Source organism: Acromyrmex echinatior, chromosome 16 (genome assembly GCF_024713525.1).
Source record: "Acromyrmex echinatior isolate Ae372 chromosome 16, ASM2471352v2, whole genome shotgun sequence".
NCBI classification, from domain to species: Eukaryota; Metazoa; Arthropoda; class Insecta; order Hymenoptera; family Formicidae; genus Acromyrmex; species Acromyrmex echinatior.
The window spans coordinates 4955850-4982452 of NC_141867.1; the positions used below are offsets into that span (position 1 = coordinate 4955850).

Below are 26603 nucleotides of genomic sequence, written 5' to 3' on the forward strand. Positions count from 1 at the left end.
TCAAATCTATTTTTTACTTCATATTTTCCTATTTCTTCGCATTTTTTACACAACACAATTACCTATCACGATACGCAGCAACATCTCCCAGTAAGTATATATACTTACTTTTTAAATATATATTAGGTGTTGGAATTAATTCGTAGCGTTTTTAATGAAAGAATGTTATTTATTTCACATGAGCATTAAAAAATACATTAATAAAAGTACTTCCCATCACTTGTAAAACGCTACGAATTAATTCCAACACCTAATATATATATATATATATATATATATATATATATATATATATTGTACTTTCCAAATGTATTTTTTATTATATATCCTTCTCATAAAAAACAGATGCAAATAGTATATGCAATGTATAAGTAATTTTTCATGAACGTAATCTTAAAATCATTGTCTTAAAGGACAGTAATTTTAAGATATCCTAAATTTGTCCAAATTGCTTTTTGGGAAGAACATAATCATTTTCAGAAGAAGCTAATCACTATATTGCATAATAAAATTATTATGATCGCGCAAGTGACTATTGTCAAATTGAAAATATTCTATGTTATAATATTATAATAATATAAAATATTTTATATGTTACAATACTTAGCATTTGTTCTATTTAAAATAATAAAGAATCATGAACTATTTAATATACTTTAAAATTTTATTGTACTTTTCAGTAAATTGACAAATCAGGAAGAATCACATAAAATTTTTTAAAATATGTCCTCTATGATTACTATATATATATATTACTATATATAATTACTATTTTAAGAATAAATACTAACAATGGAAGCTAGATATCCAATTAGTTTTGAAAAAGTAACGGTTAGAAAGTTAGAAGTTATAGTATATCCTACATTAATTAAAATGAATATCATTCGCTCGGAAAAGTTTATATTCGTTAGAGGAATGGAAAAATAAAAAAATTTCATTTAAACCCTTTTTCGGAACCACTTATAGCAGACTTTTTAACTCCATTCTTCTAACGAATATCAAATTTTCCGAACAAATGGCACTTAGTTTAGTTAATAGAAGATAAGATACTACAACTTCTAACCGCTACTTTTTCAAAACTAATTGAATATCTGAGTAACTTTCCTTGTAAGAGAAAAATCTCTCCGTGTATATGTATACGATGCCTGATAATTATTGTGCTATCTCTCGTAGACAACTAGAATAAGTTAAACTAAAGAAGAATTCACTATAGTTATACAATATTCTCAATGAATAAAAAACTAATTAATCTATTAATACTATGAGTAATAAAATACAAACGATATATACATCTTCAAAAGATGATGAGATATGTACATACAATAAAAGTATATTCTTCTTTGTGCTTCTATAATAATTTACATTATTGATTTCATAAATGCAATTGTATATTGAAACTTTATCTCAATACCTCTCTCGTGCAATCATTGAGAGGTTTGATACTATATTATTATCGAATGTAGCAATTTATTATAAATATTGTATAAGAATTTACCTCCCTTTAATATTACATATACACTACATTTTATACAAAATTTCTTTCATAAAACATTCATAGTACCTCTACAACAATCGAATATTCAAATGCACTACATGTAAATTATAGTGTACGTCATTTTTTCCTCAGCATTGGGCACGCATTGAAAAATGTATGAATTTATTATGCTATTACACATCAAATATTTCCATGTTATAAACTGACGAAAAAAAAAGCTTCTAATCTAATTCATTTTTCTAACATTTGACTTTATTTGATACAACGTAGCACAAGAAGACGTTTAAACGCATATAATTTTAAAATTATTGCTACATTATATTTTCGATGAACTCGTCGATGTAATTATGACAATAAAAACAACCCCCAAAAATGCTATCGCGTTTATAAAAGTGATAATCGCTTTGTCCTTTTCGTGGCCACTTTCAAAGAGTGCTAGTAAATTTCAAATAACATGCTTCAAAATTTTACGCTCTTTGCTCTCTATGAATACAGTGGTATTGAGTATACCTATAGCGTACACCCTTTATCGTAATGATTATGATTTACCAAGGATAACGAAACTATGGTGTACGTTGGGTGCAATGATACAAGTCTCTGTGGAGATGACGCAATGTGCACTACAATATGATCGATTGCAAGTAAGAAATGCATATCCATATGTGAGACTGACCTTCGATAAACCATTTTCAATCTGTACTGTTCAATTCTATACAGATATCAATAAATAAAATATTTGGCTCTGATATTATTGATCAATATTATAAAAATATTATTCTGCTTATTATTCAACTTATCCATTTATTCACAGCCCGGATATAAACTACGTATTGCCAGCTGAAAAAATCGAATTAAATTTCAGTATTTGATTTCGGAAATGGAGTGGACTTTGGAACGCGCGGAACTATATGAAAAAAATATCTACCAACGGTACGTTGATAGATGCGCAATGTTTTACGTGAGTTCCACAGCGGCAGTGTTTCTTGGTGCGGGTATAGGAGTAATCGTGCCATTGACTGCGGCCGATCAGATATTCCCGACAGAAGCAAAGTATCCTTTCAACGTGGAACACGAACCAATAAAGACTATTATCTTTGTGCATCAGTTCATCGCTGTTTGGCAGTGCTTCTCCACTGTTTGTATCGGTAGTTTTGTCAGTCTTTTCATATGGTTTGCCGCGGCGCGTTTCGAAATCTTGTTGCAACAATTTCGTATGGTCACCGACATTTATGACATCACTGTGTGTGTACGGCAACATATAAAGTTATTGAGGTAACAAAAAATGCATTTCATCATTTATAAAAATTGATAACCGTTACTATAAAGAAATAATTTTTATTTAATGTGTATTTTTTGGTAGTATAGTTTAGCACTTAACACATCATGTTTTTCACGTAAAGCTGTCTAGATACTACTATTATTCGTTTCTAGAAAAGTTTATGAAAGTTAATAATTTTAATTATTCTTTTAAGCAAATACACATACTTTAATTATTTTAATAGTAAAATTTTTAATTAAAAAATTTCATAATTGATTTTACCAAGAATAAAATCAATTAATTAATTAATTTTTTTTAAGAACAAAATCATTTCCAAATAAAATATAAAATTTGCCATATACAAATATTTGTATAGCTTTAAATTTTAAGATTAAAATTAAGATACTGTCTAGACATAATATATACATATACACTAGCTCTCATAAATATTTGGACATTAATATTTTTGTCGCATTTCACAAAAAAAAAAAGAGAGAGCTTCTTTTGCCTACAAATCGATTTCCTACAGCCCAAGTAGCAATAAAATTCATTGGCGAAACATTGGTTAAACATTGGCATACATTGGAGATAATGTTGCGCCAATGAATTGTACTATTAGGGAGCGTGATTTTCGTATATCACTTTTTATACCGACAATTCATTTACGCAGAAAAATTATTACCTACGACTCGATTATCTATGCACTTTTGCGCACAAATATAAAATTAAAATTAAGTAAAAAAATAATTTATATTTTTAAAGCAAAAGAATTTATGTTTTAAAGAATTTGTTTTAATATAGAGAATTCGTGTTTCTAAAGCAGAAAATTTATGACTGAATTTGTGTTTATAAAGCAGAATAGTACATGTAGGCAATCGAGCTGTAGGCAATAATTGTTGTGCGCAAATGAACTGGCAAAAATGATGTAAGACAAATGATGCTGTAAGCAATCGATTTGTAAATAAACGGGATCCTCTCAAAATTAAATATCTCAATAAAAAAAAATTTCGAAAAAGTTTTTGGCCTTTAAAGCGCCAAAACAGAGCTTTAAATTTTTTTCTACATATTGTTCTTAAACATAAAATTAAAAATTGATATTTTTTTGTAATATTTTTGTCTTACTTTGAAGTGTTGCAATTTGATGGAACATGGGACAAAATTTTTTTTATTTGATATCCGATTGAACATGTTCACAACACTAATAAATTTTCAATTTTCATTATATCAAATACAATTGACTAATTACGAACAATTATACCCTACATATTGAGGCGTCTTTTATATATGTAAAAGCAGAACATTATAGTTATAAACTTATAATTCGGATTATTCACATGTTTACTGTATTACACAATGCATAAAATTATAAATATTAGGTGTTGGAATTAATTCGTAGCGTTTTACAAGTGATGGGAAGTACTTTCATTAATGTATTTTTTAATGCTCATGTAAAATAAATAACATTCTTTCATTAAAAACGCTACGAATTAATTCCAACACCTAATAGAATTATGTTTCGAATTTTATCGCGAAAAATGAGCTTTAGAAAACAAATAAATAATTTTAGATACGCTCAAGAGATAATAATTGCCTTTCGGTCAGTGTTATTAACAATAATGATTATTTGTACGTGGGCGATTGTAGCTAGTGGTCTAACAATTGTAAGCGTAAGTACCTTTTACTAGCGATAAAATGACAATTCTACTGAAGAAAAGAATCATACATACGAATGTGTTTATATGCATTTAGTATATTTTATAACAGTATTGTTGTATAGCAATGTTCTTTAACGGACAAAATACAATTTATGGCTCTATGTATATCTGCACTTATGGAAGTTTATGCATGTGCTTGGCCAGCCGATCGTTTAATAGATACGGTAAGTTGTTTTCCAATGGCGTTTATAATCAAATCAACATAATTTGTGTGATAACTATAATTGCATATTATTTGTTAGAGCACCAATGTTGCGCAAGCAGTTTATGAATCATTGTGGTACAATCAAGACAAGATTTTTCAAAAAAATTTAAATTTTATCTTATTAAGGAGTCAAACACCAACAACCATCTCTGTTTCTATCCTTCCACCTTTATCATTACAATATTATGCATCGGTAAGATTTCACAAATTAAAAAAATCTTTTTATATACAAGGTATCCCAAGGTAATTCATCCGACAACATGGGCAGATAGAGCGGATTAAATTGAGTCGAAAAGTCCTGTACTATTTTCGCAATAGTTAACAAGATATTAATTACTAAAAATTGCTGAATGTTGGTCTTCAATAATTTTTTTCTCAAATACTATCAACTTTACAGAAGAACTGCAAGAGATAAAAATCATTTATTTTCTTCTCATTATAGAACTTTAAGAATTTTTTCAGAATTTTTATCAACTTTTTTTACTGCATTTTCTTACTTTTATCAACATGAGAAAATGCAGTATTAAAAAATTCTAAAAAAATTCTGAAAAAATTCTCTTTATAAGAAAAAAATTAACAATTTTTCTCTTGCTGCTTTTTTTGTTAAATTGCTGACTCAGTTTAGTTCGCTCTATCTGTCCACAAGCGTCGAATTACGGGATTACCCTGTATACAATAAATATTTTATTCTATAATTTTCCACACTACAAGTAAATCAAAATTTTATAAATATTATGTTTCTCTTGTAGAAATTTCTTAAAAATATGAAATTCTAATAAGTAAAATATACGAATATTTTAATAAAAATTAAATTTTTAATGTATTTGTAGTTGTTCAAAATTAATCATTTATTAATATTAATCATTTATTAAAATTGATTTAAGTTTTCGGTAAAAAACATTTTTAATAATGTATATGCAAATTATACAATTATAGTAATATTATAGTAATATTAACCTAAACAAACTTCTTTATATACATTTATCTAAATAATAAGAAAATTATTTTTTCTCAAATATAAATAAGGAATATATAAACAAAGTCAAGAACATTAATATTATCTATTATTGCATATATGAACTTTATGTATGACATACTATAATAATCACATTATTATGTATGTACAAGCATTTAAAAAAGCAATTTTTTAATGTTATACAAATTATATATAAATCATTGAAAGCATATTAGTAAGCATATTAGTGATAATGTTCTTGATTATACGATAATTTTATTTTAAATTTTGTTATTATCCATATTATAGTTTTTGCACTAAAGCCAGAAAATATAAACTAATGTTACTATTCTACGTATTTTAGTATGTATCAACAGCGTTTTCTTATTTGATGACGTTACGCATGATATTTATGGAAGAAGACAGAGGAATCAAAAATTAAATTTAAAATTATTCTAATTTTTTGTTCGCATCAATAGTATAAAGCTGCATCCAGACTATCGAGCCAAAACGCGAGCCGAATCTCGAAGCAAACCTCGAGTCGAACTTCGAGCCGAGCTTCGAGATTCGGCTCGCGTTTTAGCTAGTCTTGATATATAATTTAGCTTTATGTTCAGCTCTAGATAGTCTTGATATATAATTTAGCTTTATGTTCAGCTTTATGTATAATTTTTATATATATTTTGCATAATAGAAGATATTGTTATTGTTGTTGTACCATAAATTTGGTGTTCTTATATCTCTTTCCACAGATTAGATTTCAAAATAATAGAATTTCTTAAGTTAGTTGCCTTAATTTTCTTTTTATCTTTTCTAAATCGATTTTAATTAAAATCAATTTTATTTTATCATATCTCGAATTGCACCTTTTCAAGAGTATTAATACTGTTCAGCATATTTGCATATATGAAGAAATTTTAAGTATGACACACTATTTCCATTTTTTTTCAGTATAATAAAATAATTATACACACTATAATAAAATAATTATGACACGCTATTTCCATTTTTTTTCAGTATAATAAAATAATTATACTATTATATGTGTAAGTAAAAAAATACGAAACTTAATCATTGAACGTAAGCGTATCGGAGTTTATATTCTTGATCCCTTACAATAATTTTGTACATAATTTTGTTATTGTCCATATATTTTCTATTGTTATAGACATGAGTTAAAATGTATGTGTATACACTGAAAAAAAGGATTGGACTGCTGCAGCAAATTAGATGGCAAAATATGGCATAGCATTTTTAATTGGTTGCAGCAGCCAATTTTTGGTTGTGAAAGCCTATCAAAATCCTATACTGACATTGGGAATAGGTTAACGCAATAAAAAATTGGCTGCTATAGGCAATTAAAAATACTATGCCATATTTTATCTAATTTGTTGCAACAGCCAATCTTTTTTTTCAATGTACAAGCGTTCAAATTTAAATCATAATTTTAATTGTACGTCCAAATAATGAAGCATGAAATCTGCATCACACGATACTTTCAATATGTATCTTGAAATTTTTTGAATAAATCTGCTAACGTGAAGTTCGATAGAAACGGCCATAAAGGATTGAGCATAACATATGATGCATACATAAGGAAAAAAACCAATTAAAATCTGTTTTCTGCCTTTCCATGAAATAAAAGGCTCCGGTTGTAGTTGATTTCCTTATGCTTTATTATACATTATGCAAAAGGTCTGTATTCCGATCTTTAGGGCAAGAAATCATTTTAATTGATTAGCCAACGTCACTACAAAAAATATAAAACATACTTACGTACGTTTTACAAAAAAATCCAATGTGTATACATCTCACAACTCGCATAATTTATTATTTCCTTTTCTCCTCTCAGAATTTTTGTTATATGATATTTCCATACGCAATCTTCTGCCAAAGAAATATAAATAAATGCAATATAAGTACATATCTAAGCGTTTAATACAAACATTATCGTGCATTCTCTGTTTCGAATTCTTAAGAGAAACATTGTTGAATGTAAACATATAATTTACGAGATTATTAAATTTTTATTTATTATAGACCATTAATATTAATAAAGTCTACACACACTGTTAAATCTATAATGTCAAATTTAATCTAATGTGAATCGGAGTGACTCTGCTCCTACTATTATAAATATATCGTTATTTTATACTAAAACGATAATTAAATTTGACACTGTACAAATATAACCATTGATTTAGTATAAAATAATGATATAATTGAGTAGGAGCAGTGGTGACTCATCTTAGATTATAAATTTGACACTATAGATTTAACAGTGCACCATGTACATCTTCAAAAGATGATAAGATATGTACACTGTTGAAGTATTCTTCGTGCTTCTGATAATTTATGTTATATGATTTCCTAGATAAAATTGCGTATTGAAAATTTAATAGATTTTTATTATCGTGTATAACAACTTCGTATAGATGGAATTTTGCTGTACTTCCCTTTCGTATTATAAATACATTGCGTTTGTGATATAAAATTTCTTTCATAAAACTGTTCTATTCATAGCACCCCTGCAGTAGTCAAGTAAGCTATCGTGCTACGTATAAATTACAGTCTTTCTCAGTGTTGTGCATGTATTGGAAAATATATGATTTGATTACGCTATTACACATCAAATATTTACGCATTATAAAGCGAAGAAAAAAGATTGTATCACTTTATTTGAATCGACATAGCACGAGAAAATATCATAAGCGAATATAGATTTTAAATATATTTTCGATAAATTCTTCGATAAAATTATGGCCATAAAAATAACTCCAAAAACTGCTATCGCGTTTATAAAAGTGATAGTCGCTTTGTCATTTGCGTGGCCACTTTCAAAGAACGCTAGTAAATTTCAAGTAATACGCTTCAAAATTTTACGCACTTTACTCTGTATAAATGCAGTGGTATTGAGTGTACCTACAGCATACACTCTTTATCGTAATGATTACAATCTAGCAAGGATAACAAAGCTATGGTGTTTGTTAGGCGCGTTTATACAAATCCCTCTGGAGATAACACAATGCGCACTACAATATGACCGATTGCAAGTAAGATATTTATATATATTTAAAGCAATATTAACACAGAGACCAACCTTCGATAAATCATTTTCAGTATATTCAATTCTATTCTTATTCAATTCTATAGATATTAATAAATTAAATAGCTACTTTTAATATTATTGATCAATGCTATGAAAATACTATTTTGCAAATTTAACTTTTTTATTTGTTCTGTTTATCCGAAGCAAGATTATCTTCACAAAAAATTACATTATCTATTTTGAAAACCATATACTTAATTCAATCATCGATTTTATTCATTTATTCATAGCGCAGGTATAACCTATGTATTGCGTAAATTAATTAAATTTCAGTATTTGATTTCGGAAATGGAACATAATATCAAGTGTGCGCAATCATACGAGAAAAAGCTCTACCAGCGGTACGTCGATAGATGCGCGATATTTTACGTAAGCCTTACAGCGGCAGTTTTTCTCGGTGCGAGTATAACAGCAACACAACCATTCATAGCGGCCAATCAGATTTTCCCAACAGATACAAAGTATCCTTTCGACGTGGAGTATGAACCAGTAAAAACTATTATCTTTTTGCATCAGTTCATCGTTATTTGGCAGTGCTTCTCCATCGTTTGTATGGGTAGTTTTGTCGGTCTTCTCATATGGTTTGCCGCAGCGCGTTTTGAAATCTTGTCAGAACAATTTCGTATGGTCACCGATATTTATGGCATCACTGTGTGTGTACGACAACATGTGAAATTATTGAGGTAACAGAAAAATGCATTTCATCATTTATAAAAATTAGCAGCCCTTAATAATAAAAGAAATAATTATTTTTATTTAACATATATTTTTTGGCCATGATCCAACATATCATATTTTTTTTGTATAAAACTCTCTACACTTATATCACTTACACATTATCATGTAAAATAAAATTATGTTATGTTTTTCGTAAAAGACAAATTTGCTAAACGTCGTTTCATGTTTTTTGAAATCAAACTAATGGATCATTTTTTTTAATATCACTGCTTTATAAATATGTGTACATTTAAAGCAATATCTTCACAAAATTTGAGATCGAAAATTGAAAACCAATTATCCAAATGTAGCTTACAAGCATATATTTTCCGTATTTTATTAGCAACATTTTTTTTAATTTCATAATTTTGCCAAATAAGAATAATAAAATTAATTAATATAAAATTGTTTTTGAGGAAAATATAAAATTTGTAATAATGTGTAAATCATTTTTATCATTTTAAGATTCAAATTAAGATGTAAAGATATAAGATGTATAGATACTAAATAAAAGAACAAAAAGTTTCATTAAAAAAAGGAACAATAAACATTATTACGATTTACTATCATTATTTGAGTAAAAATTCAGATTAGGGAAGCATCCCCCAATAACCTTAACCTTGAGATATGTTGTCAAGGTCATGATCCTGAGTGACCTCCAACAGGTTTTAGCTGTCGGTCGCCTTTCGTTAAAAAATTGTTATCTGCCATATAAACTTAAAACAAAAATTGCCTGTTTTAAAAAGTTAAGCGTGAGACAAAAAAAAGTTCTGCTATATAAAACAAAAATTTTGTGCTTTAAAATAAATTTCCTGCTTTAAATAGTTATTAACAGTAAGGCAAAAAAACTTCTGCTATATAAAACAAAAATTCTCTGCTTTAAAATAAGAAAAAGAAAGTCGCTTATTCTTATTTATTATTACTTCATATGTACTTTAAGTATTTCTTTTTTAAATTAAAGATATTTTTCTATGACAACATATTTTTCTATGTAAATACAATATTCTACATCCTTTTTTCGACTTTCTGCGCGAAGCGACTTTCTTTTTTTTATTTTAAAGCAGAGAATTTTTGTTTTATATAGCGAAACTTCTTTTGTTAACAACTTTTTAACGAAAGGCAACTGACGGCTAAAATCTGTTGGAGATCACTAGGGGTCATGATCTTGACAACATATGTCAAAGTCAAAATCATTGGAGGATTTCCTAATTTGAATTTTTACCATTATTTGTAACTTTTAATGCAAAAAAAGTGTTAATATTGTGAGACAAAAAAGTACACGCGCTATATAGAAGTGAGAAATAATAATGGAATCGACATCGAATCAATGTCGACTCAACGTCGAAAGTATCAAATCGATGTCGATTCGATATTAATTTCATTGTCACTTCTCAGTATATAATAATGAGTATATAGTAATTTTTTCAGCTTTAGAAAACAAATCATTTTAGATATGCTCAAGAAGTAATAATCGCCTTTCGTTCAGTGATATTATCATTAATAATCATTTGTACGTGGGCGATGGTAGCTAGTGGCCTAACAATTGTAAGCGTAAGTATAATTTATTTTATACCTTTTACTATCGGCTCGCGATGAAACGACAATTCTACTGGAGAAAAAGAATACATGTATGAATGTGTTTACATTTTATTTATCTTAATATTATTATAAACCTAGCGAAGTACATTAACGGACAAAATACAATTTATGGCTCTATGTATATCTGCACTTATGGAAGTTTATGCATGTACTTGGCCATCCGATTATTTAAAAGATACGGTAAGTTGGATTCCATTAGCGTTTACATTTAAATAATTCGGCATAATTCGAAAGAGATAACTGTAACTGTGTATTTTATCATTAAGTTATGGACCATTATTATCTATATTAAGTTAAATTTAAATTGTTTCTTTCACTCGATTTGGCTTCCCATTCAGTAAAATAAACTGTTTATTTCTTTTTTAAATATTAAAAATTTTTATTTATTTTTTTATACAAATATTAGTATAGTTAATAAATAATTATAAAATATGTATAATAAATATACATATAAAATTAAATTTTTTTAAAATATAATATGTTAAATTGTTTGTATTAAATTTTTACTTTTTTATAATAAAAAATGATAATTTCCTGCGTCACATATTTATTTATTATATAATATTTTGATTTTATGTGTTTTGACTATATTGTTTCGGCTATATTATTATACTAAAATATGCATATTATTTATTAGAGTACCAATGTTGCGCAAGCAATTTACGAATCGTTGTGGTACAATCATGACAAGATTTTTCAAAAAAATTTAAATTTTGTCTTGCTAAGGAGTCAAACACCAACAACCGTCTCTGTTTCTATCCTTCCAGCTTTATCGTTACAATTTTATGCATCGGTAAGATTTTAGAAATTAAAAGAATTTTTACACAGTTAATATTTTACCTTAGTATAACTTTTCACATTACAAACAATAAAAACTTTTGGAAATATTTGATGTAAACTCTAAAAATATTAAATTTTGATAAATTACAAAAATTTAATTAAAATTTTTAATAAAAATTTTTTTTTACTTTTATTAAAATTTCCAATTTTTTTTTTCATATAGTCTCATACTATTATATCAAATACTATTAAATTAAATAATCATACTATTATGTGCGTACGAGAAAAATATATTTTTTATATGTTAGAAATTAAACAATGTATTTTTTATATAAGAAATTTAATTGTTAAACATAAACGTCATCATTAATGCTTCTGAAAATGTACAAAAATTTTTTGTAAAATTTGATCGCTATGTACATATTTTTCATTCTAAAGCCAGAAAATATAAACTAAAGCTATCATTTTATATATTTTAGTACGTATCAACAGCTTTTTCTTATTTAATGACATTGCGAATGGTATTTGTGGAGAACAATGGATTCAAGAAATAAATTTTAAAGCTATGTAAATTCTTTTAATTTTTATTTTTCAATAGTATTATATTTTGCATAATAGAAGATCTTGTAGTATTGTTAGCACCAAAAAATTCTGATATACTTATTATTTTTTTACATTAGTAAATATTAATTAACATAAATAAAAAAATTTTTTAAGGTCATTGCATTAATTGTCTTTTTCATCTTTCTAAATCAATTTTTCATAACATTAATTTTATTATATCATGAACACCTCCTTCAATCTGCAAATGAACGTATATCTGCGCTTTTTTGGTAAAATACAACTCAACGTTGTGCATTATTGGTGGTTGCTAGACATGCGCTCCTGCCAATACTTCGCCGCACACATAGCAACCGCAATCAGCATGCAGTAACGCTGGGCTGTCTTTTCTTCGCCACAGAACTTTACTAATAAATTTTTCATTAATGATTAAGAAACTAACAAAATGATAAAGGACTTTGTTATTCAATTTTATTCATTCCATCTATCCACGAGAGATGCACGGCACCAAACATGTTATATAATGATCTATTTAATAACTATTTAAAAATAAATATTAAAATGAACTGTCTTTAAGCTGATAAGAATTCCAGTATTTAAAAATAGCTTAAATTAAAAATTAGAATTACATATTAGAGAATAAAACGTTTCTATACTTTAAATATTTTTTAAATAGCGATTTCCATCATTCGTAAAAATTAAATATATAATCGAACCGTGATTGACTGCACAAACAAAAATACTTCTCTACGCTTAGCCGGCTGATCTAACGAGAACAGTAAATATAAATAATTATCTAAAACTGAATTGTAATAGATAATTTTTACTTATAAAAATAGGTACCTATAAAATAGGTTTGTGAAGTTGGCACCCCTAAATGCGAAAAAAAAATTATAAATAAATAAAAAATTCTAGCATGAGTACTTTCTCCTCCCCATGAGTACTTTCTTTTAAATTATGTACGGGATTGGACAATCGAATCCCGTACATAATTTAGAGATCAACATACTTACGATTGCACTACTGAATTTTTTAACTTTAATTTGTTTATAAGATTTGCGAGGTGGACAAATGACATTTATGTATGGATACATGCGTACACATGGACAATCGAATTCCATATGTAATTTAAAAGAAAGTACATGCCAGAATTTTTTATTTATTTATAATTTTTTTTTTTGGAAAGTGGACAAAAGTGGAAAAAATTATTTTTTATGGACAAATGTGGACAAATCGTGGACAATCGATTGCGATTTAGATTTTGTCAAAATTCGCATTTAAGGGTGCCAACTTCACAAACCTAAAAATATAAAAATATGTATTTTTTAAATTTATTTTTCAGAATTCTACGATTGCTAAAATCTCTATTATTCTTGTATAATCAAACCGTCGAGTTGCGAAAAATTACATAAGTATTTTGTTTCAACTTCAACGAACTGTACAAGCTATAATCATGTCTGTTCCTGATTTATTAAAAATTTTAATTTCTCAACACTATATGCTTCTATAAAAAAAATGCTTTGCGATCTTTAATCATATACAGGTAAATATTAAGTATTCTAAAAGATTTTAAAGAATGATTCCACAAATTCAGACAAAAACTTCGTATATACTTCATATATCGAAACGATTTATATAATTTCAAAGATACAGGATGCTAAAGTTGAAAGAAAAATTTTATTTTTTCAAAAATTTCAAAAACCATTCAGGTTATTTTAATGGAACTTTGTATATATATTTAAAGTTTCAGTTACTGAAATTAGCAGCTCCTCTAGATGTTCAGATTTCAACCTTCTACTGAAGGAGCATGAAGAACTTAATCTTTCTCTGTTACAGCTAAAACTCCTTAATCACCGAAATTTCTCGATGCAAAAAACCTTCGTTTCCCTTAACCCAGTTGAATTTTACCGTATCTGAATATATACTCTCTTTCTCAACATTACCGTAATACCACTCGCAGTTCTAAATATATCGAAGAGGTACGTAAAAATGTCGCACCCGCAGTAATCGAGAGCTACAAAATTTTGTCATGATGAACAATCCCAATAAATAATTCAGATTCCATTATTTAAAAAAAACATTGACTTCATTAATGCACTGCAGTAATTATTCAAAAGACCAATTTATAGAACCAACCACCAAACATGCACATCAAATAATGGCAAATGCGAAACCGCATATATTTAAAATCTAATGGTTCATTGCCCTACCTTCCCTTATCGATACTAACTTTCTCGAATATGTTTTTGCGAATAACTAAGCGTAACTTAGTCTCAAAACTCCAATGTAAAGTTAAAGAAACGCAACATTATCTCCAAAATAGATTTGCTATACCTATTGCACTGTTCCCACCTATTTCTTTCATGTGGAACATGTGGAACAAAATCTTTCCTTTTCTCACAATTACATACACAGATTGCATGAGCGTGAAGACCATATTTCTAACATCGTTGTGTAGCATTTCAATGAAACATATGTTACTTCCTGCACACTTATTTCCTATCGTAGACAGGACATGCATCAATAAAATTATTAGGTAGAATACAATGAAGAAGCTATTGCGTGTTGAAAGTCTATAAGTTAAAATTGCTTTACTATAATTCATACAGAAATATAAAAGTATGTTATATATAATGGAATAATAGACAAATTATAAAATAATGTATGTTTCTCTCCAATATTTAAAGGAATATTTGAGGAAAATAGATAGTATATATGGGTTATTTTACAATGTGCTTTTTGTTTTCTGTTTTCTGCTATTTTTTAAATCTTGTCTTTTTATTTTTTATCCGATTTTTTGTTTTATGTCACCCGAGATAAAAGTTAACGAACTTCAGAAGAAATAGAAAACACGTAGCAATTGTCGATAAAACGATTGCAAAGGGAAAAAAGCAAAAGGCAAAAAGCAAGAAATAAGAAACAAAGAGCACGTTGTAGAATAGGCTTTAGAATCTCATAGAGAGAAATCTTTTTTAAATTCATTTCTTACTTTCTTATATCTAAAATATACATGAACATGTTAGATGCGTTCATAATTTCTCGAACATTTTCGTGAAATTATGAAGAAATCTTACTATGCATGCATATACCTTTACGTTTTTTACAAACAGTGAATATACATTATAACTTATTAAATTTAAACACGCAGAACTATTCGTCTCTCACATGTATCATTAGCATCATGATAATTTTATTTATGTATACCCCATACGAAATGGAAAATGCAAGAATATATGTTCTCGTACAGTAACTCCCCTTTACTACACCCTTTCATTATAATAAATACTTGCAAATGCATGTGGAGCGTATTCATTACATAACTGCTCGCGGAAGAAGTTTTATTCCCTGTAATATCAATTTGCAATATAACATACCTAGCATACCTCAGTCATGCGAAGAAAGGTAACGTTAAAAGAAGTGATCTCTATAGTAAAATTAAGTTTGTTCCTAGTTTGGAGTTGGCCTGAACCACATAATGCAACAAAATTGAAAATGTTCTGTGTGAAACTGCATCATTATTTGGGCATAATTATAGTAATAGGTCTACAGGTACCATTAATATATGGTATAACAAATAATCTTGACAATCCTGTTGTCTTAACAAAACAAGTTCTTATGTTAAGTAGCGTTGTTCACGCTATGTTTAATTTTATTGTTCATATAATTAATTATCATCATATACAGGTAATCAACACTTATCTATTTAATATTAAAAAATTCATCCAAATTAAATAAAAATTCACGTTTGATTACTTATTTTTATATATTAGTAACAATTATTTCAAGTAATTACTTACAGAATGTTACTTTCGAAATGATACAGTTTTGCGATTTGATGAAATTACATGAAGAAATTGTGATTCAACGATACATTGACAAATGTATTATATTTCATGGTACATCTATATTTATTTTCTACTGGCTTACGTTCACAGCTATCACAGTGATGCCTACTTTAGAGCATCAACCATTTCCAACAGCTGCCGAATATCCATTTGATGTATCTTATCAACCGTTAAAAGCAATAATTTTCATACAACAATCTATCGCCGGAATAATAGTAGCAGGACAACTATGCGTAAATGTTTACATGGCTCTGTTGCTGTGGTTTGCATCAGCAAGATTTGAGATGCTGACTAAAGAATTAGAAAAAACTACAAATGTCTATCAGTTGTTCAAATGTATTAAAAAACATCAAAAATTACTCAAGTAAATGCCATAGTGATTGTCTTACGTAAAAATAATCTAGTTCAAAAGTTTTAAATAATCCTAACGTAATGCATTTATTCAGGTACGCAAAGGAAGTTACAATTTGTGTTGGTCCTTTCGCATTTATAACTATATGTTGTAGCTCGGTTGGCTTAATAGTAATATTTCTTTTGTTCATTAGTGTAAGTACATGAAACATTATATTACACATTACGTATAATTCTTTTCTTAAATTTATGCATATAAATACATAATAAGTATTATGATCATCCAACATGCTTAAAAATTTAAAATCATCTTAATACACACGATTGAGTTATTCATTTGCTCTGCATTTATTTTCTTCGAAATACTGATTGTGTTCCAAAATTCCAGCGCTGAAAATCTACAGTTTACATATACTATATATTTTCAGCACTGGCAGTGAATTTTGGAACAGCCACTAAGAACACCTAGCTAAATAATAGTTTCTATAATAATCCTTTCCCTAAAAAAAATTTGACAGGTTTAATGCGTTACCTACATACCCTTCAATAAAGGTGATTCGGATGTTCACCTTTAATGAATAATCCATTGTGTATAGAAGAGAACTTATCTGTAGCTGAGAAATTTTTTTTATTTATTTTCAACTAATTCTAATTAATATACTTAATTCTAATTTATATTGCAAGAATTTCAAACAAGTTTTTAAAAAAATTGAAATTTAAACAATAATTTTGTGCTAATATATCGAGCATTGCTATCATATCTGCATTAAAGGCTACAAATAATATTTTAAAATGTTATAAATAATACTCTTTTAATTGTTTTTTAACGTCATATCTATCCCTGGCAACTCACCGGCTCACGTAAAGTAGCCACGGTAGTATCGCTGCGCGCACCTTAACGCCGAGACACTATCAGTGTCTCCAGATAATAAAATGCATTGTTTAAAATTTAAATGCAATATACCTTCTAGTTATACCCATCTATGCGTATTAAAAAAATTTTTAAGGTTGCGTTCCGATATTCACTGCCAGTATTGAAAATATATAGTATACGTAATAATGTGCACTATAGCTTTTCAACACTAGTAGTGAATATCGGAACGCAGACCAAGTTAACGAATAGCTCAATTTTTTGGACAGTCCACACTAAAATTTCCTTTTTTCTTTGGAATGTCAATTTTAAAAATATGAAATATATTTTTCTCTAAATTATTTTTAGAGCTCTAAATTTTAATATGAAAAAGCTATTTCTCCCATTTTATCGGCTATAATTGTTGTAACATTTATATACAATTTTTTTAAATACAGGATTTATCTGATAAAGACTAAATATAGGATGTATCTGATAAAGACCATAATGGTATTTAAACATAAATTCTCGAAATCATATTGAAATAAAAATCTTAATCCAAAATGTCGAAGCTATAATAGTTCTTAAATTATAAGCATTTAAATCAGCGAATATATCGCCTAAAATGCGCATTTATATAGGTGTGATTAGCATTTTACGTTGACGTTTATCCTCCACATCTGTACGAATTTTAACTAATATGATTCGCTAACTTTAAATGCTTATAATTCAAAAACTTACAAAAAATTAGCCTCGACAGTTTGGATTTTCGACTAAGATTTTCGTTTCAAAATGATCTCGGGAATTTACCTTTAAACGTTGTTACGGTCTTTACCGGACACCATATATAATTTTACATGCTTTATATGTATACATATATATAAAGATGTACAGTATATACAGAGTGTTTGAAAAGTAATGATAAATCTTTCGCAGGCAGGATGGACTAAACTGAGAAGAAAAATCCTCTACCATTTTATGATTTTAGCAATAATTAATAAGATATTAATTGCTAAAAAAATTAGCGAAAATTGATCTTCAATAATTTTTTATTCAAATACTCTCAACTTTATAGAAAAACTGCAAGAGATAAATCTTCTCATAGAACTCTAAGAATTTTTTCAGAATTTTTTATCAACATTTTAGGACATTTTTTTATTTTTACCAATATCAGAAAATACGGTATTAAAATATTCTGAAAAAATTTTCAGAACTTTATGAGAAGAAAATAAACAATTTTTGTCTCTTACAATTTTTCTGTAAAGTTGATAGTATTTGAGTAAAAAATTATTGAAAACCAATTTTCGACAATTTTTAGCAATTAATATCTTATTAACTATTGCTAAAATCATAAAATAGTAGAGGACCTTTCTTCTCAGTTTAGTCCATTCTGTCCTTATGCAAAAGATTTATTATTATTTTCCAAGAATATAGATATAAATATTACCTAAGAATTTTCATATACTTGTAAAAGTGCAAATTAAGCTAGGACCCGAACAAACTATCAATATGTAATCCTTTACTACACAACAACTACACACTACTTAACAATACGATGATTTTCCAACCCTGAAAAATCATCGTATATATATATATATATATATATATATATATTAAGGAATAATCTAGATATTATGTATATAAACAATCATATCTTTCATCATTATATCCTTCATGAATTTATGCAAAAAAAAAAAAAGTAATTTTAATTACATAAAAGAATTTTGGTAAAAACATCAATATATGGAAATAACACGTACATCAATTTCTTTTAAATAGCATCAACCTATATTGTTAATATTCCAGTTTTTTGGAATGAGTATAATAGGTATATCAGAAGTATTTATGTATACATGGCCAGCAGAACATTTGATGTATACGGTAAATAACTAATTATTTAAATCTGTTATATTATAATTCATTTTATTATACAAAATGTTTATTACTTTTATATGTTTATTACCTAGAGCAAATATGTCGCAGAAACAGCATTTCATATGCTCGAAAACAATCATTTAATTAAAATGTGGAAATGTCTACAAATTATTATAATGAGAAGTCAAAAACCAGTAACGGTTTCAATACCTTGCTTTCTGCCCATATTGTCCCTTAATTATTTTACATCGGTAAGATCAAGTTGCAAATTGGTTTAAAAAAATAATTAAAGTTTACTCATATTTCAATTTATGTATCCCAATTATTTATCCCAAGTAACAATTCGACGTCCTTGGACATCTTTGGACGTCCAAAGTATGTCCCATTTATGTCGCTATATGTTAAATGTCTAAGATACGTCCCAAGATAATCAATTATTTACATAGATATTTTAAAGATGTCCAAGATACATTGCTAATATGTTCAATTTTCAAGTAGTAAGCAAACAAACATTGTCAGAAAGATCCGAAGATTAACAACTATTATACAACTTTATATACTTTCATCTTGTAGTCCAATAATTATTCAGTATTCTTTTCTTTGTTTCCAATAACTTATAGATCAAAAAAGATGAATAATTTTCGAATTATCTGTGCCATTCGGGATTGAACGATACTAACGACGTCTATTAAATGTCTTTGGATGACATACGTACGAAAGACATTTGCGGAATTTGGTTTAGATGTCCATATAATATTGTTGCTTAAAATGTTAATTATTCTATACATACATATACATACATCTTTATACAATTTTTTGTTAACATTAATATAGGATGTTTGGAAATTAATGATCTTTCGCACAGGGGCAGAATGGACTAAATTGAGAAGAAAATTCCTCTACCATTTTACAATTGTCGCAATGGTTAACGAGTTAATAACTTATGAAAATAACAAAATTCGCTCAGCCCACCGCCAAATGCAAACATGCGACAGGATAGTATCCGCCCCGCGCTGAGCGTGCCTCCTAGAGTCCCTAGAAAATCAAAGTCTGGCCATGCCCTAAAAATGGTGTACGTCTATTAAGCTGACACAGCCATTTCAGCACAATCGAATAAAAGTTGCACAGAAATTTAGTGCTTTTTTGTTGTTAATTTTTTGCTAATTTGTTTTAACTATTGCGACAATTGTAAAATGGAGCACTTTTCTTCTCAATTTAGTCCATTCTGTTCCTATGCGAAAGATTTATCATTAATTTCCAAACACTCTGTATACAATAACTTAAAAATTTTTTTTAATTTTTAATTATTATTTCAAATTTATATATATAAATATCTTTTGTGTAATATTTTTTCATGTGTTTATGTATAAATATTATCTTTTATGTATTGTAAAAAATTTATTATTTCATTAACATAAAAAAATATTTGTTATTATGTGTTACAGTATCTTTCAACTATACTCTCCTATTTCACTTCACTGCGAGTAATGATGGACAATGATAACAATTAAATATACAAACACAGTTAAAATGCTTTTGATGTTTGCAAAATTTTTATAATTCTATTAGTACAATTGTATAATATTGTAAGTTTTTATAATCGTATAGTTACTGAAATATAACTACTATTACTATTACTACTACTACTACTACTACTATTACCACTTCTCTCTCTCTCTCTCTCTCTCTCTCTCTCTCTCTTTCTCTAAAAAAAAATTAGATTTTTAAATTCAAAAATAATAGTAAACTGAATTAGAGTGAGTTATTATTACAGCATTATTAATAAATATTTTACTTCAAAATTTATAAAAAAAATTTATACGCTATTCACCCATATATTTTCAAATACTACTACTTGTTATTAATCTCTAAAAATAAGAGAAATAGAAAATATAATTCTGTAAAAATTAAACATTATAATAAAAATTCCTCCTGAAAAAATCTTAGACAAAAATAAAAATCGGAGCCAACAAGTTGAATATATAAGTCAATAAGGAACAGTATTAGAGGCATAAATAGAGTTCCTAAGAAACGAAAATCGAAACAACGAAACGTAAAAAAACCTTTACGCTTTCTTTTTTCTTTACATTTCGTTATTTCAATTTTCTGCTGTTATTCTCCTCTTCAACTTGCTCCGATTTTTATTTTCGCCAGAGATAACTTCAAAGAAGAAATTTCTTGGAACGAAATAACCTTGATTTATGCAAAATGTTTGTCTATAGAAATACGAAAGAATATATTGAGTTTTTTTAATTCAAATTATATATTATTGTAATAATTTTGAAATGTATCTAATTACAATTTTATTTAATTTTAACCCTAATATGAGAAATTTTAATTTTTATTTAAAAACTATTTGAACTTTTGAAATATAAGAAAGATTTTCTATATAAATATTCAAAACAGTTTTAAAAGTTTCAAAGACGTAGATTATAATACACATTTTGCAAAATTTGGAATTTCTTTTAATACGTTTAAGAACCATTAAAGTAAAAATCAAACATACGTAGCTACATTGTATTAAAGCCATATCGTTTAAATGGCAATTAAATTAAATTGAGTAGAAAATCTGAGCAATAAGACATTGCCATAGTATTAATCTAGTATTAATTTGTCTAGTAGTAATTTCAATTTATATCCGATGGTATTGTTAAAAATTTTATGATTAATCGAGAGTATTTATATTCTAGCGATTTATTGTCGAAATGAATTCAAAGCATAACCTTTTAATTTCGAAAATTTAAAATAAAGTTTAAGAAAGACAACATTATTCCTATAATAAATTTATTATATCTACCTATAGTCTATATTGCCACCATACCTATTTCCTTAATGTAGAACAATTTTTCTTAATGTTAAATCTTCCTTTTTCTTAAAATTGCATATAAAGATTTCGTGAAGACCATATTTCTAACACTGTTGTGTAGCATTTCAGTGAAACAAATGTTACTTTTTATACATATGTTTACTTTCTATGGCAAACGATATACATCGATAAAATTATTACGTAGCATACAATAAAGAATGCTACTGCGCGTTGAAACTCTATAAGTTAAAACTACCTTATTGCAATTTTCATACAAATAAAAATGTTATATAGAATAACAGACAAATTAAAATAATGTATAGTTTCTCTGCAATAGCTACGAAGTGAATATACATAATATATGAGTAAATATACATAACGTACGTATCCGATATATCATAGAGAAATCTTCCTTTAAATTTCTTTTTTACTTTTTCTTATAATATGTAAAATATGCATAGACACACGTAACATCTTTGGGAAATATAAAGAAATTTTATAACACATACATATTTTTTTAACGCTCTTGTAAGCAGAGAACGTTACCGTTTATTGAATTTAAACACGCAGGGCTATTTGTCTCTCACATACATTGTACGCGTCATGATAATTTTATTTATGTATATAACGCAAAATAGAAAAACGCAAGAATGCATATTCTCGTCCAATAACTCCCCTTTGCTGCACCCTTTCATTATAATACATACTTGCAAATACGTGGAGCGTATTCATTACGTAACGGCTCGCGAAAGAACTTTTATTTCTCATAATATCAACTTGCAGTACGATATACGAAACATACTACAGTCATGCGAAGAAAAGTGATGCTAAAAGAAGTAATTTCCGTCGTGAAGTTAAGTTTGTTTCCAGTTTGGGGTTGGCCCCTGCCACAAGATACGACAAAATTTAAAATATTCTGTGTAAAACTGCATCATTATTTGTGCATAATTTTAGGGCTGGGCCTAATGGTACCATTGACATATGGTATTACAAATTATCTCGATGATCCTATCACCTTAGTAAACCAAATCCTTGTATTAAGCAGCACTTCTCACGCCATCGCTAACTTTATCTTTGAGATAGTTAATTACCATCGCATACAGGTAATTAATATTCATCTATATTTATTATTTAACTGTATTTAATATCAAATTATTAATTTAAATTTCTAAATCTATATTTAAATTTCTAATCTATATTTAAGCAAAAAATCTACATGCAAATTAAGAAGATTCACGTTTTATTATTACAATATATCAATTATTTAAAATAACAATTATTTCAAATAATTATTTGCAGAATGTTACTTTTGAAATGGTACATTTTTGTGATTTAATGAAACCACATGAAGAAGTTGTGATCCAACGGTACATTAACAAATGTATCATGTTTCATAGTATATGTCTATTTTTTATCTATTTTCCTATAACAATCGCAGTTCCTGTCTTATTGCATCAGCCATTTCCAGTAATAATCAAATATCCATTTAATATATCTTATCAACCGGTAAAAACAATAATTTTTATACATCAATCCATGATGGCAATAATGATAGCAGGACAATTATGCATGAATATTTTGATGGCTCTATTACTGTGGTTTACATCGGCAAGATTTGAAATTCTGATTGAAGAGCTGAGGAAGATTACAAATGTCTATCAACTTTTCAAATGTATTAAAAAACATCAAGAATTACTCAAGTAAATACCACAACTATTGATACAAAAAATAATCTAGTTAAAAAAATTTTAATAATTCTGACGCGTTATGCATTTATCAGATACGCGAGGGAAGTTACAATCGCTGCTCGTCCTTTTGCGTTTTCAACTATATGTTGTAGCACGGTTTGCTTAATATTAGTCTTTCTTTTGGTTATTAAAGTAAGTACATTAATATTAAACAATATAATATTATGCTTGTGTATTTTAAATTTAAGTATATCTTTATCGTTATATCCTTCATATTTATGCAAAAAGGAAAATATATTAGGTATTGGAATTAATTCGTAGCGTTTTACAAGTGATGGGAAGTACTTTCATTAATGTATTTTTTAATGCTCATGTGAAATAACATTCTTTCATTAAAAAACGCTACGAATTAATTCCAACACCTAATAAAAAAATTTTTCATAAAAAAATTTTAGTGTAGAAGCTTTAATATGAAAATTATATATATATATCAATTTTTTTAGCGTCAATCTACAACGATGATATTCCAGTTTTTCGGAATAAGTATAATAGGTACATTAGAAGTATTTACGTATACTTGGCCAGCAGAACATTTAATGTACATGGTAAAATATTTATTACTTAAACTTGTTATATTATAATTTATTTTATTAAAAAAAAATATTTATTACCCAGAGCAAAGATGTCGCAGAAGCAACGTTTAATATGCTCGAAAACGATCATTTAATTAAAATATGGAAATGTCTACAAATTATTATAATGAGAAGTCAAAAATCAGTAACAGTTTCAATACCTTGCCTTCTGCCTATATTATCTCTTAATTACTTTACATCGGTAAGATTAATTTTTAAGATGGTTCAAGAATTGCAATAATTAATAAAAAAAAATTCAATCCGTTTTTCCAAAATTCTATTTCCATTTTATCCAACGAGCAATACTATAAATAATTACTGTGAGTCACTTTTACATAATTAAAAAATTGATATGCTCGTGAAAATAGAGTTGATGCCTAGCATAAAAGTATATTCCATTTCGCGAAATCGAGCTATTTTTTATGTACATTTGAATTTTACAAATCATTTCAGCCGTGGTACAATCTGATATTTTATAATTGTTTGAAAAATATGCATTTAAACGTAAAATTGATCGCTAAATCCGAAAATGAAAAATTAAAAAAACGATTAAAATAAAATAATAAATGCATTTTTTGTAAAAAAAGGAATAGCTCAAATTTTTCAAATGTTTTTAAAAAATTGTTACATTTTTTAATAATATTCACAAAAGGCGACAAAAAGGCCGAAAATTTGTCCTAAAAATGCATTTTTTTCAATATTTTATTTTATTCCAATCACTTTAACTTTATCATTTTCAAATTCAACAAATTTTACATAGATTTTCAAACAAATTTTCATCTTACATCCACTAAACTTTAATGATGTAAAAAAACATAAATAACTTAAAAATTAATGTCATGACTTATTTCGAGCTTTAATTAAATTAATTTTGAATTAATATAATTAATAAACGTTTCGGCTTACAAAGCCTTCCTCAAACCTATCACGCAGAAATACAATCAAATTAATGCACAAAGAATAACGGATACAATGAAAATTTAAAAATCATCAATAATGAAGTGTCAAAATATTAAAAAATATAAAAAAACTTTTACTCCATTATAAATAACTTAATTTCGCAAAATGAAATTTCGATACTAGATTTCATCTCTATCTTCAAGGATCAATTTTTTCGTGTGCGAAAAAAATTATTTTTGTTACATAATGTTATCATATATTCTATGTATATTATATGTATCTCTCTTTTTGATATTATATTTAAAAATATAAATAATATTACAATCAAATCTCCTTATTCTTCACTTTCCTTACTTTGCCATTTCTCTTCTTGCGTTCATCATTGTTTTTATTTGCGTCACCACTTTATTATGCATTACTTTTTTAATTCGTGTATAGTTAAGTAGTCATGCAAATAATTATAAAATGAGAAAAGTACGGATGTAAAAATGGCAAATAATATAAAAGCAGAGAATAAAAAATATTCAAGGTTGTAGATCTTTTAACAAAACTATCTTATAAATAATTTAACTATATATTTATTATCATATGTTACAGTATCTTTCAACTGTACTCTCTTATTTCACAACACTACGAGTAATAATGGATGATTAAATATACAAACACAATGTGTTGCAGTCAAAATATTTGCTTTAAACAATTAATGTTGACAGAAAAAGGACTATATGTTTCTATATTGTGTTGCAAAGTTGCCGAAATATATACTATTATTTCAGGTATTATTTGATTCAAAAACAGTAAATTGAATCATAATTGTTATTATTATAGTATTAATAATAAATATCACTTTAGAATATGTAATGTTATATTAGTTTTTATTGCAATATATTTTCAATTGTCACTATTTGTTATTAATCTCTGAGAATAAAAAAAATAGAAAATAAATTATAATTTTTGAAATATTATACATTATAATAACAATTTTCATATATTATTTCCCAAATGTAATATTAAATAGTATTAATTTTTTCACAAATTGATTTTACAATCATTATTAATATAAAGAAAAATTTCATAATCAATAATCTTCCCTTTAATTGCCTCATTCATATTGTCATAACTCAGTGTTACAAAAAAAAACAAAATTAAAAATAATTAAAACGATATTTACTGTAGGCTACATATATTGATCCTCTTTTCAAAAACGAAAGTGAAAGTTAATTGAAACAAGGCTACGTGTATCAATAGACGATGATAATGTT

The 26603-nt window shown here is 26.9% G+C and overlaps 4 protein-coding genes and 2 long non-coding RNA genes across 14 annotated transcripts in view; 4 read left to right on the forward strand and 2 right to left on the reverse strand.

Annotated features, from left to right (window-relative positions):
• LOC147907074 (uncharacterized) overlaps positions 1 to 7496 on the reverse strand; it is a 69564-nt gene extending 62068 nt beyond the window's left edge. Inside the window, exon 1 of the long non-coding RNA XR_015547688.1 lies at positions 7409 to 7496. This is a non-coding gene — a long non-coding RNA (uncharacterized LOC147907074). The remainder of the gene's footprint in view (positions 1 to 7408) is intronic.
• Positions 1 to 26603, reverse strand: part of LOC147907072 (uncharacterized) — a 296973-nt gene that overhangs the window by 263737 nt on the left and 6633 nt on the right. The window lies entirely within an intron of this gene.
• On the forward strand, positions 366 to 6352 carry LOC105145713 (odorant receptor 13a-like). Of its 3 annotated transcripts, none has more exons than XM_087414294.1 (6): positions 374 to 2136; positions 2358 to 2767; positions 4300 to 4420; positions 4531 to 4632; positions 4711 to 4866; positions 5993 to 6352. In XM_087414294.1, exons 1-6 carry the CDS (start codon positions 1843 to 1845, stop codon positions 6068 to 6070), a joined length of 1161 nt encoding a protein of 386 aa, XP_087270420.1. In that variant the 5' UTR covers positions 374 to 1842; the 3' UTR covers positions 6071 to 6352. The 3 variants fall into 3 exon arrangements, with proteins under 3 accessions (XP_087270422.1, XP_087270420.1, XP_087270421.1); XM_087414295.1 differs by having other exon boundaries at positions 381 to 2136; positions 4321 to 4420; XM_087414296.1 differs by lacking the exon at positions 5993 to 6352 and having other exon boundaries at positions 366 to 2136; positions 4518 to 4632; positions 4711 to 4832.
• LOC147907077 (odorant receptor 13a-like) lies at positions 8388 to 13823 on the forward strand. 3 transcript variants are annotated; one of them, XM_087414303.1, is made up of 6 exons: positions 8388 to 8681; positions 9011 to 9420; positions 10906 to 11005; positions 11132 to 11233; positions 11691 to 11846; positions 13737 to 13823. In XM_087414303.1, the coding sequence occupies exons 1-6, from the start codon at positions 8388 to 8390 to the stop codon at positions 13773 to 13775; spliced, it is 1101 nt and encodes a 366-aa protein (XP_087270429.1). In that variant the 3' UTR covers positions 13776 to 13823. The 3 variants fall into 3 exon arrangements, with proteins under 3 accessions (XP_087270429.1, XP_087270428.1, XP_087270427.1); XM_087414302.1 differs by lacking the exon at positions 13737 to 13823 and adding an exon at positions 13071 to 13292; XM_087414301.1 differs by lacking the exon at positions 13737 to 13823 and adding an exon at positions 12313 to 12554.
• Positions 14380 to 20956, forward strand: LOC105145714 (uncharacterized). Of its 4 annotated transcripts, XM_087414307.1 has the most exons (7): positions 14380 to 16078; positions 16194 to 16290; positions 16375 to 16603; positions 16686 to 16785; positions 19220 to 19321; positions 19408 to 19566; positions 20761 to 20956. In XM_087414307.1, exons 1-7 carry the CDS (start codon positions 15785 to 15787, stop codon positions 20824 to 20826), a joined length of 1047 nt encoding a protein of 348 aa, XP_087270433.1. In that variant the 5' UTR covers positions 14380 to 15784; the 3' UTR covers positions 20827 to 20956. The 4 variants fall into 4 exon arrangements, with proteins under 4 accessions (XP_087270433.1, XP_087270431.1, XP_087270434.1 ...); XM_087414305.1 differs by having other exon boundaries at positions 16194 to 16603; XM_087414308.1 differs by having other exon boundaries at positions 16194 to 16603; positions 19408 to 19565; positions 20744 to 20956.
• On the forward strand, positions 22137 to 26286 carry LOC105145716 (uncharacterized). 2 transcript variants are annotated; one of them, XM_087414312.1, is made up of 6 exons: positions 22137 to 23224; positions 23421 to 23821; positions 23902 to 24001; positions 24313 to 24414; positions 24485 to 24643; positions 25939 to 26286. In XM_087414312.1, exons 1-6 carry the CDS (start codon positions 22931 to 22933, stop codon positions 25993 to 25995), a joined length of 1113 nt encoding a protein of 370 aa, XP_087270438.1. In that variant the 5' UTR covers positions 22137 to 22930; the 3' UTR covers positions 25996 to 26286. The 2 variants fall into 2 exon arrangements, with proteins under 2 accessions (XP_087270438.1, XP_087270439.1); XM_087414313.1 differs by lacking the exon at positions 25939 to 26286 and having other exon boundaries at positions 24313 to 24407; positions 24485 to 24631.